The sequence below is a fragment of the Elaeis guineensis genome, chromosome 3 (genome assembly GCF_000442705.2).
Source record: "Elaeis guineensis isolate ETL-2024a chromosome 3, EG11, whole genome shotgun sequence".
In the NCBI taxonomy this organism is placed as follows: Eukaryota; Viridiplantae; Streptophyta; class Magnoliopsida; order Arecales; family Arecaceae; genus Elaeis; species Elaeis guineensis.
This window is the reverse complement of record NC_025995.2, coordinates 114,092,649-114,105,221: the sequence shown is the minus strand read 5'-3', so window position 1 is coordinate 114,105,221 and position 12,573 is coordinate 114,092,649. Positions and strand designations below refer to the sequence as shown.

Sequence of the window (12,573 nt, the reverse complement as noted above, 5' to 3'; positions counted from 1 at the left end):
TTGGTACCATGGTCTTGAGTCAGTTGTTATCAGGATTTTAGTTTTGTGAAAAAGACTGCTCTTCTTTCTCTCTCTAGCTAGAGGAGGGGAGAGAATTAAAAATTGGAAAGTTGCGGGAGGAATGATTTGATGTGCGTGGGGGCGACGGGTGTGAGCTTTTCGTTGAGATTTACAAGGGTTGCCCTGGTCTTTCCAAAAATCAGTTGCCATTCTGCGAGCCCGCATGGCAAAAATTGGTTAGAGGGAAGATTTGATCCAGGACCAGGCCCAGATCTCCGGTTGGTAGCGGAGAATGATCTCAACCATGTGGCCAATCTTACTTTCTAGTTACTAGGGATAGGAACAATGCTTTTTAAGCTCTAAATAATGACCATGAGGACAGTGTTGTAGCTCTATTATCATAGGTTTTTATAGTGTCATATAGCAAATCTTAGGGTCAGCTACATGAATCATTTTCTTCTGTTTCACTGGATTTAAGACTATAATTTCTGTAAGATATAGGGATCTTAAATGTTTCCTTTTTGCTTCACCATGTAGAGGTATTTCCTAGAGGCTTCTCTATTACAATTAATTCAATTATTTTTTTTGGTGAAGAATTAATTCAATTATTTGACCAAAAATTCTCAAACTAAATGCTTCTAATTAGCTAATAGCTAAGTCAATCTCTTCTACTCTCTCTCTTTCCATCTTCTCTCAAGATGTTCAAAGCAACCTCGATAACAATTTTTTTTTCTTGATATCACGCATCCCGGAATGAAACAGCTAATTGTACCACTAAGGTCCAGAGAGGCAGCAGAGCGTGCTGACATTGCATAAATAGACGTTACATTCTAATGCACCCAGTGTCCGTATCTGGCCTCAGCACCATAGCTACTGTTGTATCCCGCAGCCTGAATTCTAATCCCTTCTCAATTCCTATCCTCTCCTTATTCTGCCTCCCTGAACTCCTCCATGGAGCCCTCTTTGGATTTTATATCCAATCCCTCCAGCCTCTGTGATGTTTTTCTCACGCAGGGGGCTCAAATTGCTTGTTACTTATAGTGCACGCCAAATGTTTGTACGATGGTATTACTTCCCATGAATCAAGGTTTCAGTACAGCGACGGCTTCGCACCTCCCAGCATCCAACCATGACAATTCACCACCCTTCTTTCTTTAGGCGAACAGTCATGGGATTTTTTTTTTTTCCCTAAATACATGAGAGAGAGAAATAACAGAAGTGGATCTGGCACGGGTCAAAAGCGTGAATGTATTCGTCAAGCTGTACCTGTATAAATATTGAAAATTTTATCCAGCTGAATATGGGAGTTATTATTATTATTATTATATGTTAGGGGGTAAACGGGAAAACAGGTTCATTTATTCGCTTTGTTGGCCTCGTCCACAGTTCCAATCCGATCTCTCTCTCGTGGCCTTTTGTCCTTGGCCCTCGCTCCGCCCAACTCGTCGTTGCCCTTCTCCGTCGACTGTTCCGAGCAAGGGCGGCGGCCGCGCGCGAGACCTCAGTCCAAGGTACGGCTGCCGGCCCATCACATCTCATCCTTCCCCCTTTGCACTCCCTTCTCCTTCATCCTAGCTATCACCCAAAGTAAGCGCTCACAGTGTATAAACGTTTGGTTATATGATTCGGGAAAAAAAGAAAATCCTTATCTGAACAAGTTCGTAGATCTCTTCTCGTTGTCGATGATAATTGAGTGTGTGCAGGAAGAGGAGTGAGAATTACCGGTTTTAATTAGTGTTGCTGGAGAAGCTACGATGGCTCAGACGTCGCCTCAGAAAGTGGTATCAGTGTACCTCTACGTCCCGAACATTATAGGTTAGTTTACTGATGTTAAGCTTGTGAATTTCTATTTCATTTTTTTTCGTTTTTCTTTTTTTTTTTTGAACTGGATCTACCTAGACCTGTAGCCGATTTTTCATCTTTTATAGTGTTCTTCCATTATGGTTGTTCTAAATCCTTGAGAAAAGATGGGAAAGAGAGAGAGAGAGAGAGAGAGAGAGAGAAAAAAAACCTCGATTTTTTATGATGTATGAGCAGATCGCAAAGAGACTAAGCTTGACATTATCATGCAAACCAGGGTTAACTCAGAAATTCTTTGTCGCAATTTGCTTGTCATTGGCACATCTAACAATGCAGGGGATATGAAGCTTATTATTAATTAGTACAGAATTGCAGGTGCACAGAAACAGGGCTATAAATGTTATACGAATTAAGGGGCTTTAGTTTGTTGGTTACAACAATTCACAGGATATTACTGAGAATGGATGCACCTTCTTATTGTAAGAGTACTGCTAATTGATAAAATTGAAAAAGCAGAGATGATGGAAAGGTTCGAGTTATTAGTATTTTCTTGTTTGAATGTATGGTTGAGGCTTCTCATTTTAATTTTCAGAATCAAGGATAGAACTTGCCTTGGGCTCCTCTATCTGGCTTAGGAAGAGGTCAGATGGTCCTAAGGTATGCACACATATATTTTTGATGATTAATGTTAGCTAATTATAAACCTAGTGAACGGGTGAGTTTAACTAGTTGGGTTGACAGTAGAATTTGCTAAATATCTGCAACATTGACAAGTTTATCAAAGTGAAGAATGACAATTGCACTGATCACAGAGTAAAAAAAAAACAGAAAAAGAATGGCATGTGTCTTGTTACAGATTTCAAATCTTAGTTTCCTCTAATAAGTGGGGCATGACATAAATTACTTATAGCTAGGAATTTGTTGGTCATGACATTTAGTCATCTTATATTTTTTCCCCATTTGTTTCAAATAGTGGATCTTGACATGTAAGAAATTTTTATATTACAATTTTCAATGGATATTTTATTACTTGTTGTAAGGAAATTTCCTCCTATCAAATGTTCTTGGAAGCTACCAAAATATTCATCAAAAATTTGACACTTGATGGCCATTTCGAGTATTCATGTGACTTTGGTTTGATAGGGTCTTTTATTTTAATTTTTATTGTTTCAAATGTTATGCAGGCTATATGAGAATCCTAATGAATTGTGTGGCATTTGCTTTTTGCTCTTCCAACAAAACACTCTTTGCCATACTTTACTTCTTCAGGTAACTATTATAATGGTAATTCAGTTTGGATATTCGTAAACCATATTATTACTTGCTCTTAATTTTTTTTTTTTTTGGTAATGGATTGATAGTATTTGAGAATTTCAGCTTTTTCTGTGATGGACTGGATGGTTGGTTTGCACGAAAATTTGATCAAGGTAAGGCTTGGTTACTTGCTCTCCTTCATGCAGGTTTTTCAATGCCTTACATTGCCGTAAATGACTTTGCTTTGGCCTTTAAATAAAAACAAAATATTAAGTTTTTTGTTTTCTTACCATAGTTTGATTTTTATGATGAGATAACATCGCCAAAATAATAATAATCATTGTTGCATGGATACTAGCATGGGCATTGGATTTGGATAATATACAAGCGACTAGATCTGCAAAATCAACAGGAGTTATGGGGAGAGGGGGGAAAGCTTTAACTAAACGTTATATATTACATTTATTTTAGATAGTTGTAATGGAATATGTCAAAAGACATTATTTGCTAAGGTGTTTCAGTATACATGTTCCTTATCCAAATGCTGACATTAGCTTAACAATACAAGAAACACAACAGTTTGTAAGATTACCTAAGTCCTTAACAAGCTTTAAAAAGATCAAAAGCCTCCTTCCTACTAACTACCTTGAGTCAAACTTGTTGTTAGAAAGGGTAAAGTCTTCACTGATCTCAAAAAGCTGCAAATTGGAAGCCTCTCAAGTGTCTAAGAGACTGATGCCTATCTAATGGGGATACGTATCTGAACATGATCTTTGAGGTGATCAAAATGGTCCAGATAATGCGGATAAGACGGCTCTCACTTGTGCACAACTGAATATATTAAAGAAGGCCGGTGAATATAATGGAGAGCTAAGAGTGATATGTACACAAATATATAATACGATCGAGGGCCCACTTCCAAATGCTCCTAGAATCACGTGATACATCTATTGTCTGGTGAAGCAATGATAGTGGGACATTTTGACAAGTCTCAAATAAATTTACACTGTCTGTGCTTGATTGTTTCTTTAAGATGGTAGTTCAGAGCTCTCAATCGATCTTCTTCTTATTCTTGCTTTAATATTCAATCTTTCTTGGAAAATCTTCATCCTCAAAAATTCTTGTCTTAGAGACACGTGATCTACTGCTAATTTAAATCCTTAGTAGTTAGTACCATCAGAACCAGCTTTCAAGAAAATTAATTCGCATGTTTAAGTTCATTTTTGGTTGAATATTAAAAGGAAGATCTCAGTTCACTTAGATCTGTTGTACTTTCTATGCAAATGCAATCAATTTCTCTCACTCTTCTGTAGCTTGAATTAAAGCATGTTAGTGTCTCATTAGAAATTTGAGGTTCGGTACAACTTTTCCTTTTTACTCGATCCTTGGGCTAAAGCAGAATTAACTTTCTCTCATGTCACCTGCTATTTTGCAAAAGCAGTTAATTTTATCTTTTGCTCATAAATTGAAGTTATCCCATTCTATTAAGCCAATGATTTTTAAATTATATATCAGATTAAACAATTTATAATTTTATATGCATTTCCATATCAGGTCTTTAAATAGCTGAATCTAACTTGTTAAAAAGGAAAATGCTGAGGTTAGAAATTTGATTAATGTATCTGATCATATGATCCAGTGTCAACCTTTGGAGCTGTTTTGGACATGATAACAGACAGGTACTCTCTGAGAAACTAAGTTAGGCATGCTTTTATTGAATCCCTGCAACCAATCTACACTATAGGCATTGTTCTCTATATGAATCATCTGTTTCAGCATGCACATCAGTTCATCTTATCTGATTTATGCCTGCATTCTTCAGAGTAAGCACTGCTTGTTTGTTGGCACTGCTCTCCCAGTTATACAGGTATGCATATTTTGTAGTTTGATGACATATGTTTTGGAATCCTGTCTGCATGACTCATTTTAGTGCTACAATTATCTCTGCAGGCCAGGCTTGATTTTCTTGTCATTGCTTGGACTGGATATTGCAAGCCACTGGTTGCAAATGTATAGGTATTACTATTTCCTGCCTGCACTGGATATTGCTTCTTTTATATGCATTTACATCCTTGAAGAAAAAATTAACTTGCACATGCGCCTTGTCATATGGTGAAATCTATTGGAGAGCATGAAAACTCTCCAAAAGAACATCTACTGATTTTTGAACGTCAAGGGATGTTCACTGGAACTGACTGCTACTTTTTATTTTCTTGTTATCCACACAATGCTCTATGGTCAATAATAATTTCATTTTCTCTCTTCAGAGATGATTTTAGTACTCTTTTCCAACCCAGCATAAAAATTAAATGTAGGTAGAGGGAATAACTGTAATGATGTTTTTTCACTCGCAATAATCTACATTATTTAGAACAACTGTAATGCCTTCAACCTTGCAAGTTTTATGGTATGATTTGACAGTATTCATAAGTGCTTAACAATTGGTATGTTTATGGGGCACCAAGAAGAAACTAATTTGTCATTGCACTTGGTCCCATAAGCCCATAAGCAAATTATATCTCAGTTGCATGCTTTGACTATTCTAACTTGACATCATATTCATCAGTAGTGTTTTAAAATGCAGGCAGATCGACCAGGCAGACTCGCGCAACTCGTCACCTGTAAGCAAGTGTAGGTTGGGTTATACGGGAACCTAGAAAAAGCCAAAACCATTCAAACCGCTTGATTTAAATAATATGCAACGAGGTAAATGGGGAAAAGGGAAAAATCACAACTCATCACCTGTAAGCAAGTGCAGCTTGGGTTATACTAGAACCTAGAAAAAGCCAAAACCAGTCAAACTGCTTGATTTAATATTATGCAACAGAGGTAAAGGGGGAAAAGGGGAAAAAATCACATTATGTCCCCAACCCCTTAAAAATTAACCTTGTTGCAGCCTATCTTCCTCTCTTTTCTCTGTGCCATCATTATCCCCTAAACATAGTGGATGCCTCATTTGCCTTGGTGGTGGGGAGTGTTGGTTGTGGGATGTTTGAGGATAGGGCATTGTGATCAGAATGACTGAGGAAAGGTAGGGACATGGGGCTCATTGCCAGAGGCAGTGGAGGAGGGGAGGGAAGGCAGCTGGGGCTAACTGTCAAAGGTGGCGGACAACAGGAGAGATGATGGCTGAGGCTCAGAATCAGAGGTGGCCAAAGGCGGGATTATAACTTGGTGCTCCATATTGGAGGCAGTGAAGGGGACAAACAACAACAAATGTTTGACACGAAGGCTAGGGAGTTACAGGACATTGATCCGGTGCTTGACCTTAGAAGTGCCATATGAGGAGGGATTGGAACACCGGGAGAGAGGGACAGCTGTGAGATGCAAACTAGAGAAGAATGGGTCTTGAGATGAGACTCCAATCACACCCCTAATTTTTTTTGTTTTGGTAGATTGACGTACTACCAATGAACCCATGCTGCCAAAACAGTTTGGTCAGGTTTTGCAGGATTAAAACATTGATGAGAGAAGGACCAGGTTGTTTGTATGTTGGCGTGCTTTTAGACTATTGGGAGTAGTTCTTACAAAATATTAAATGTGTTTCTTCTCTGTTTATAATTAACTGAGAATTTGTATGAAAGAGAGACTAATTTTGTTAACACAACTTTGTAGAATTTTAGTTGCGGTCTTTTCAGATGAAAACCAATAGTAATGCCTGACAACATTTGTCTCAATGTTTTGAGAGAAAGGAACACATAAGCATTAATTCAACTCCTACTTGCACACATTTAAATTTTATAAATATGGTACAATCTACACATTGCCATCCTGGCAAACTTTTGCATCATAATACGAAGAGAGTCCATGCCTCCGTGTTGATCTACCACACAAGATAAAAACAATGGTGGATTTGGGGGGATGAAGTTGGTGTACCTTGTCATGCATCCACACAATGACAACTCAATTTGCTATATGTATACCTTCAAAACCCTTGGTTCCTAGGGTTTCACCAAAATCATGTCTTCTTTGCCAAGTGATTAGGAGTAATGTCAAAAGTACATGCACTCTTATATTCTGGCCTTCATCAGGCCTTTCCTTCACAAACCTGTGTAATGTGATCCCAATACATGTTATATCAAAATTTTATCCTGAAGTTGCTATAGTGCATCCTTTTAAGATGTAAAATGATTATATGTGATTTTTGCAATTTGTTTGCGCCTCTTTTTTGTTCTTTGTGGAAATGTGAACCTTAACTGGAGGAGACTTTATCCTATGTTTGGTTGGGTCATAAGAGGATAGATGGATGCGATTGGAAGGATGGATGGCCTCCATCCACCGTTTGGTTGAAAAAATTACAGGAAGGATGGATGAAAAAGGAAAGATTGTCCATCTACTTTGGTCCACCATTTTGCATCCTTCCAAATTGAGAGGATGAAGGAAGGATGGAGGAAGCATTGAAAGATGGACTTGGGCATTAACAAAATTATCCCTCATTATTTTTTTGATAATAATATACTACTTCATTTTTTTCATTTATATTATTTATATATATTTTTATATATATCATTAATCATATACTATTAAATTTTATTAGTCATTATTTTAATTTTAGTATATAAGTTTCATAATTATAATTAAATAATTAGATTATCTTCCATTTTTCTATTTATATTTACTATTTTTTAATTAACTATTTGTGTAATATTAATGAACTATTTAAACTAAATTATAAATGAATTAGTTATTCATATAATTAATTTATTAATAATTGATTTATAAAATCATGCATTAGATTAAATATTCATATATTTTTTATATAATTATAGATTATAAATTTATACATTGTTTACTTCTTTAGTATAAATAAATGTTATAAATTGATAATAATGATATTTTTATCAAAGGGTAGTTTAGTAAAATATTATATAAATATCATCCATCCTTCTTCTCATTTCTTTTATACCAAACAGAGGAGAGAATCATTTCCACCCGTCCTCGCATGTTTCACCAAACATATGAGAGAATGGTTGGATTTTCATTCATCCTTTTCTCCATTTATCCTTCCTTCAATCCATCATTCATACCAAACAAAGGGTTAGTTTTATTTCAGTAGTGATACATTAGTCATTTATTTAAGAGCTAGATACCAGCTATTTTGATTTTCTTCCTCTCTTAATCAATATGACCAAGCCAAAACTTGTCACTATTCATCCAAGTTTCTGAGTTGACTTACTCAAGTCAATATTTTTTTGGCATTTATCATACAATACCTGTCTTGTGATTGGTTTTATGTTCTAATATTCTGATGCTATGAAACTATAGCTCTTTCTTATCAGGCAAGACTAGTCACAAGGATGTAAAGGACGAGAGTAATTGGCTTTTGAAGGCATACTATGGGCAGCGATTATTCATGGCCTTTTGTTGTTTGGGATCTGAGGTAGTTAATCCCACCAGATGTTTTTCTTTTTCGTTTTTAATTTCGTATTCACTATATTGATAGTGGTTTTGCTTTGCCATGCTTTAGGTTCTTTACATCATTCTCTTCCTTCTTGCTGGTAACCAATCTGAAAGTGTGCTTGATGTAAGCATCTCCTGTCATGCTGCCATTTTTGTTAATTGAAAAGCTCTTTGTGACATACTTATTCTTGGACTTCCTTTTTGGCAGGTTTGCTTGAATGCTATGAAACAGAGTTCACTTCTTTCACTGTCATTATTTTTGACTCTGACTGGATGGGGAATTAAGCAAGTGATTAACATCATACAGGTATATCTTGCTTTATTTGTTTCTTGAGAAGCTCTTATCTCTTGCCTATTTAGAGCCATAAATTAAGTTTTTAGTTTACATTAAATAATGGATTCTTGATTTCTGGTAGTCAAGTGTGTGTCAGCTAAAATGTTACTGCTTCTGGACTATTGCTCTCTCATGTATTTATGAGTGCAATACATGTAAAAAAATGCATAAGTACATTCACATACAATGTGTGTATCTTTTCTTATACAACTGGGCCTCCTCAAACTGATTACAAATAAATTATGGAGTTGGCTTATGATGCAGAAGAATGTGGCCACATTTCTTGAAATGTCAGCTATATGCTCAGTATTGCTTCAAAGACTGGAAACAGTCAAATGATAGAGTAGTTGGCTATAAGTTTGCTGTGCTTGGTTTCCAAGAAAATGGAAGAAGGGTAAAACAGGAGCAAGAAAAAAGGAGAAAAATTGTAAATTCTCATGTTTGGTTGAACTAATAAAGTTGCAAAGAAAGTAGTCAGGAGTTGGGTATGTTATTTTGGATTGCTTGCTTATTTGTCATTTTCTCAAAATTGCTACTATTTGGAGAATGAAAAGAAAATTAGGCTTTTTGGAGAAAGTTTTGATCCATAAGAAATTCTTTCTGCACCGCGGGCGGTGAAGAAAATCCGACGTGGAATGCACCACCTCGTCCGATTGGCCCACATAGTCCCCACTTTCTAATGCGCATTTAATGCTTGCAAATCGACTTTTTCGTTTAAAAAATTTATATGACGAAAATATCCTGCCTTTTGCAAGAAATTATGACATCCGACCTGCAGGATATCATAATATGCACATCGGATGTCATAATTTTTTCATAGCACAAAAAAATTTTCGTCATTCAAAATTTTCAAATGAAAAGCTGACCTGCGGACATTAAATGCGCGTTGGAAAGTGGTTGGATAAAAATGTCCTTATATTATGACATCTGAGGTGATATTACGACATACGAGGCAAAATATGACCTCGGATGTCATAATTTTTTACAAAAAGCAGAGGTATTTTCGTCATAAAAAATTTGAATGACGAAAATACTCCTGTTCTTTGGAGAAAAATTATGACATCCAAGACGATATTATGACATCTGAGGTCAAAATATGACATCCGAGGCAGGGATATTTTCGTCATACAAAAGCCGACTTGCAAAGCATTAAATGCGCATTGGAAAATGGTGACTACGTAGATCAATAGGACGAGGTGGTGCACTCCACGTCGGATTTTCTGCACCACCCGAGGTGCACAAAGAATTACTCTTTGATCCAAAATTTTTCATACCATGCCGAACCGGCTAGTACACCTTGTATCATACCGGACTAACAGAGAACCGGCATGATTCGATCGATAAATTCGATACACGGGCGGTACGGAAGGAAAAAAGAGAGAAAGTGAGAAAGAGAGAGAGAGGAGGAGAGGGAGGGAGGCGGGAGCCGTCGGAGGCCAGCGGTGATCGGCTGCGGCCGTCGGAGGGCTTCCAAGCTCCGATCGCCCGATAGGGCTTTCAAGAGAGCGAGAAAGAGAGAGAGCGCTCGGAGGGGGCCGAGGGATCTACCGGACGGACGGCACCTTCGTCACGAGGCCCCCAATGGCCGGCGAGCCGACGCCGACGGTCTGAGGGCGGTCGAGTGGGCGGAGCCCCTCTGTGGCTCCGCCCCCTTCTTTTTTGAAACAGACGACCGTCTGTTTCGATTTTTTTTTTTTTTGGTTTTAAACTTATAAAGTCGGCAACCTAGTTGCTAACTTAAGAGATTTAAAAAAAAAAAAACGAAAATCGTGAAGCTGGCAAACTATTTGCCGGCTTCACTTAAAACTAGGTTTTTTAAAAAAATTTGCGAAACAGGGGCGTTTCATGGCCGCGGCGCCGCGCGTGTGGACTGCGCCCTCCGACGACCACGGCGGCCAGCCGGAGGCTGTCCGGCGGCCCCGCCGGCTCCTTCTCCTCTCTCTTTTTCTTTTTTCCTCTTTCTCTTTCTCTATTTCTCTCTCTTTCTCTCTTTTTTTCTTCCGGTTCAGGTCCGCTTGCCTTCATCGGTTCGGTATGGTACGAAACTGTATCGAACCATACCGCCAGCCGGCCGATACGACCGGCGGTACCGGTTCAGCATACCTTGCTTTGATCCATTGTCTTTTCTTTGTTTCTCACTTCTTGAATTCTCTTTCCTGTACCAAGCAATATAACTAGAAAGACCAACCTATTTTCCCACTTCCTCAGCAATCAAACAGAGCCTAGGTTTTGCACAAAGAATTAATATCCATAAGCTCAATAATTAATCCGCTTGTGAAAAATTGTCTTGCTATTAGGGTGAATAGCACTACAATTATCTCAATAAAGAGGCCTAGCATATGCAACTCCCATGCTGCAGAGGTGGTAAAACCAAACAAGCAATGCAACTGCATGAGCTTGATAGTGAATATATTTTGCCTGAAAAATGATGCAGCTTTTTTTTTTTTTTTAAATCTTAGACATAATGAGTTGAATGCCATCTACTTGACCCTGTGCTGTAATTTACTGAGAACTTGGACGAATAATGCAGAGAGCAACACAAGAGGAGAGCGGTTTTTTTTTTTTGTGGGGGGGGAGGGGGGGAAGAGGTTGGGTGTTTGCGCCATTGACATTTTTTTCCTGTATGAGGCACCCAAAAGACTCATCTCAACTTGTTACGGAACAATGACATGTGGAATCAAAAATTATCTACTGTAATCAGAGTTCTCTACTTAACCAACAACCGTCATGCTGGATGGCTGCTAGCATTTCGTACATGTAAGTTGCTTCATTTGTTTCTCGAGGGTATGAAAAGCCATCACACTAGCCTCCATATTTGACTGGCAAGATAGCGTGAAATGAACTGCACCTACCTCTAGCATTTTTACCATGCTCATTGTGGCCCTAAATGTTCATAAATTTTTTTAAGCTGTAATAGACATTTTATTTCACAATCAGTTCGACACCATAAGTTTAGCATAAAACATCAACTTGTAACATCAAGATTCAGGACGAAGTCTTTGTGCCTATAACTGCAAGCTATTCTCTTTCATGTTGCCTTATTTTTTTTTCAGAAGTTTGAAAATCCATTATTTGTTACTTTCACCAGCAGCTTCTAATTGCCCCATTATATTACTGCGGCCAGCTGTTTTCCCTGGCCGCATATTTATGCTTCTTTTTCGTCCTTCTCCTGTGTACTGTCTGTGCTCTCCCATTTCTAGCCGGGAAAATAATTTTTTTAAGGGCATTCCTTTTTCTTGCTATTTCTTTGGCAATCTATTCTGCTCTATCACACTCCCAACAACTTCTTACGTACTGGTTTGTCAGTTTATTGTTGACTAGCGTTCGTTGAAGATTATTCCTTTTCTGAGGCAATATATTGGGGATATCTGATATAGTGATTTTATATCATATTGCTAAAATTGCCTCTGGGGCTTGTTTAAATCTTCCAATATGTTATCAAAAATATGCTTTTTATTGTTTTCAGATGAAGACAGCTGCAGATTCCTGCGTGTTTTATGATATGAAAAGAAGCAATTGACCGTGAACCTGCATGACTACTAATTGTCACCCATCCAATGGTTTTAGTTTTGATGCCTTGGTGAATTGCTGCATATGCTTGTACTCTCATGTTGAAGAAACTTTTACCTAATGGTTTAAAAACTGTATATTTTCTGTCCCAAGGACTGAATGGAAACAATTTGAAGGTTTGGTTCTTAATCTATTCTCTGTTATAGAGCTACTTCAACAACTAATGAATTGGCTTGCTTCTGAGCTGTGGCATGCAAGGGACTTGACTCTCGTAT

The 12,573-nt window shown here is 37.7% G+C and overlaps 1 protein-coding gene across 3 annotated transcripts; it reads left to right on the top strand.

The window, feature by feature from the left end:
- The first annotated feature begins 857 nt into the window (after positions 1-857).
- On the top strand, positions 858-12,522 carry LOC105040756 (probable CDP-diacylglycerol--inositol 3-phosphatidyltransferase 2). 3 transcript variants are annotated; one of them, XM_019849028.3, is made up of 12 exons: positions 858-1,511; positions 1,704-1,815; positions 2,393-2,457; positions 2,985-3,069; positions 3,178-3,227; positions 4,694-4,733; positions 4,877-4,921; positions 5,005-5,070; positions 8,320-8,434; positions 8,522-8,578; positions 8,663-8,761; positions 12,255-12,522. In XM_019849028.3, exons 4-12 carry the CDS (start codon positions 2,990-2,992, stop codon positions 12,306-12,308), a joined length of 606 nt encoding a protein of 201 aa, XP_019704587.1. In that variant the 5' UTR covers positions 858-1,511; positions 1,704-1,815; positions 2,393-2,457; positions 2,985-2,989; the 3' UTR covers positions 12,309-12,522. The 3 variants fall into 3 exon arrangements, with proteins under 3 accessions (XP_019704587.1, XP_010915734.1, XP_010915733.1); XM_010917432.4 differs by lacking the exon at positions 2,393-2,457; XM_010917431.4 differs by lacking the exon at positions 2,393-2,457 and having other exon boundaries at positions 858-1,587.
- The last annotated feature ends 51 nt before the right edge of the window (positions 12,523-12,573 follow it).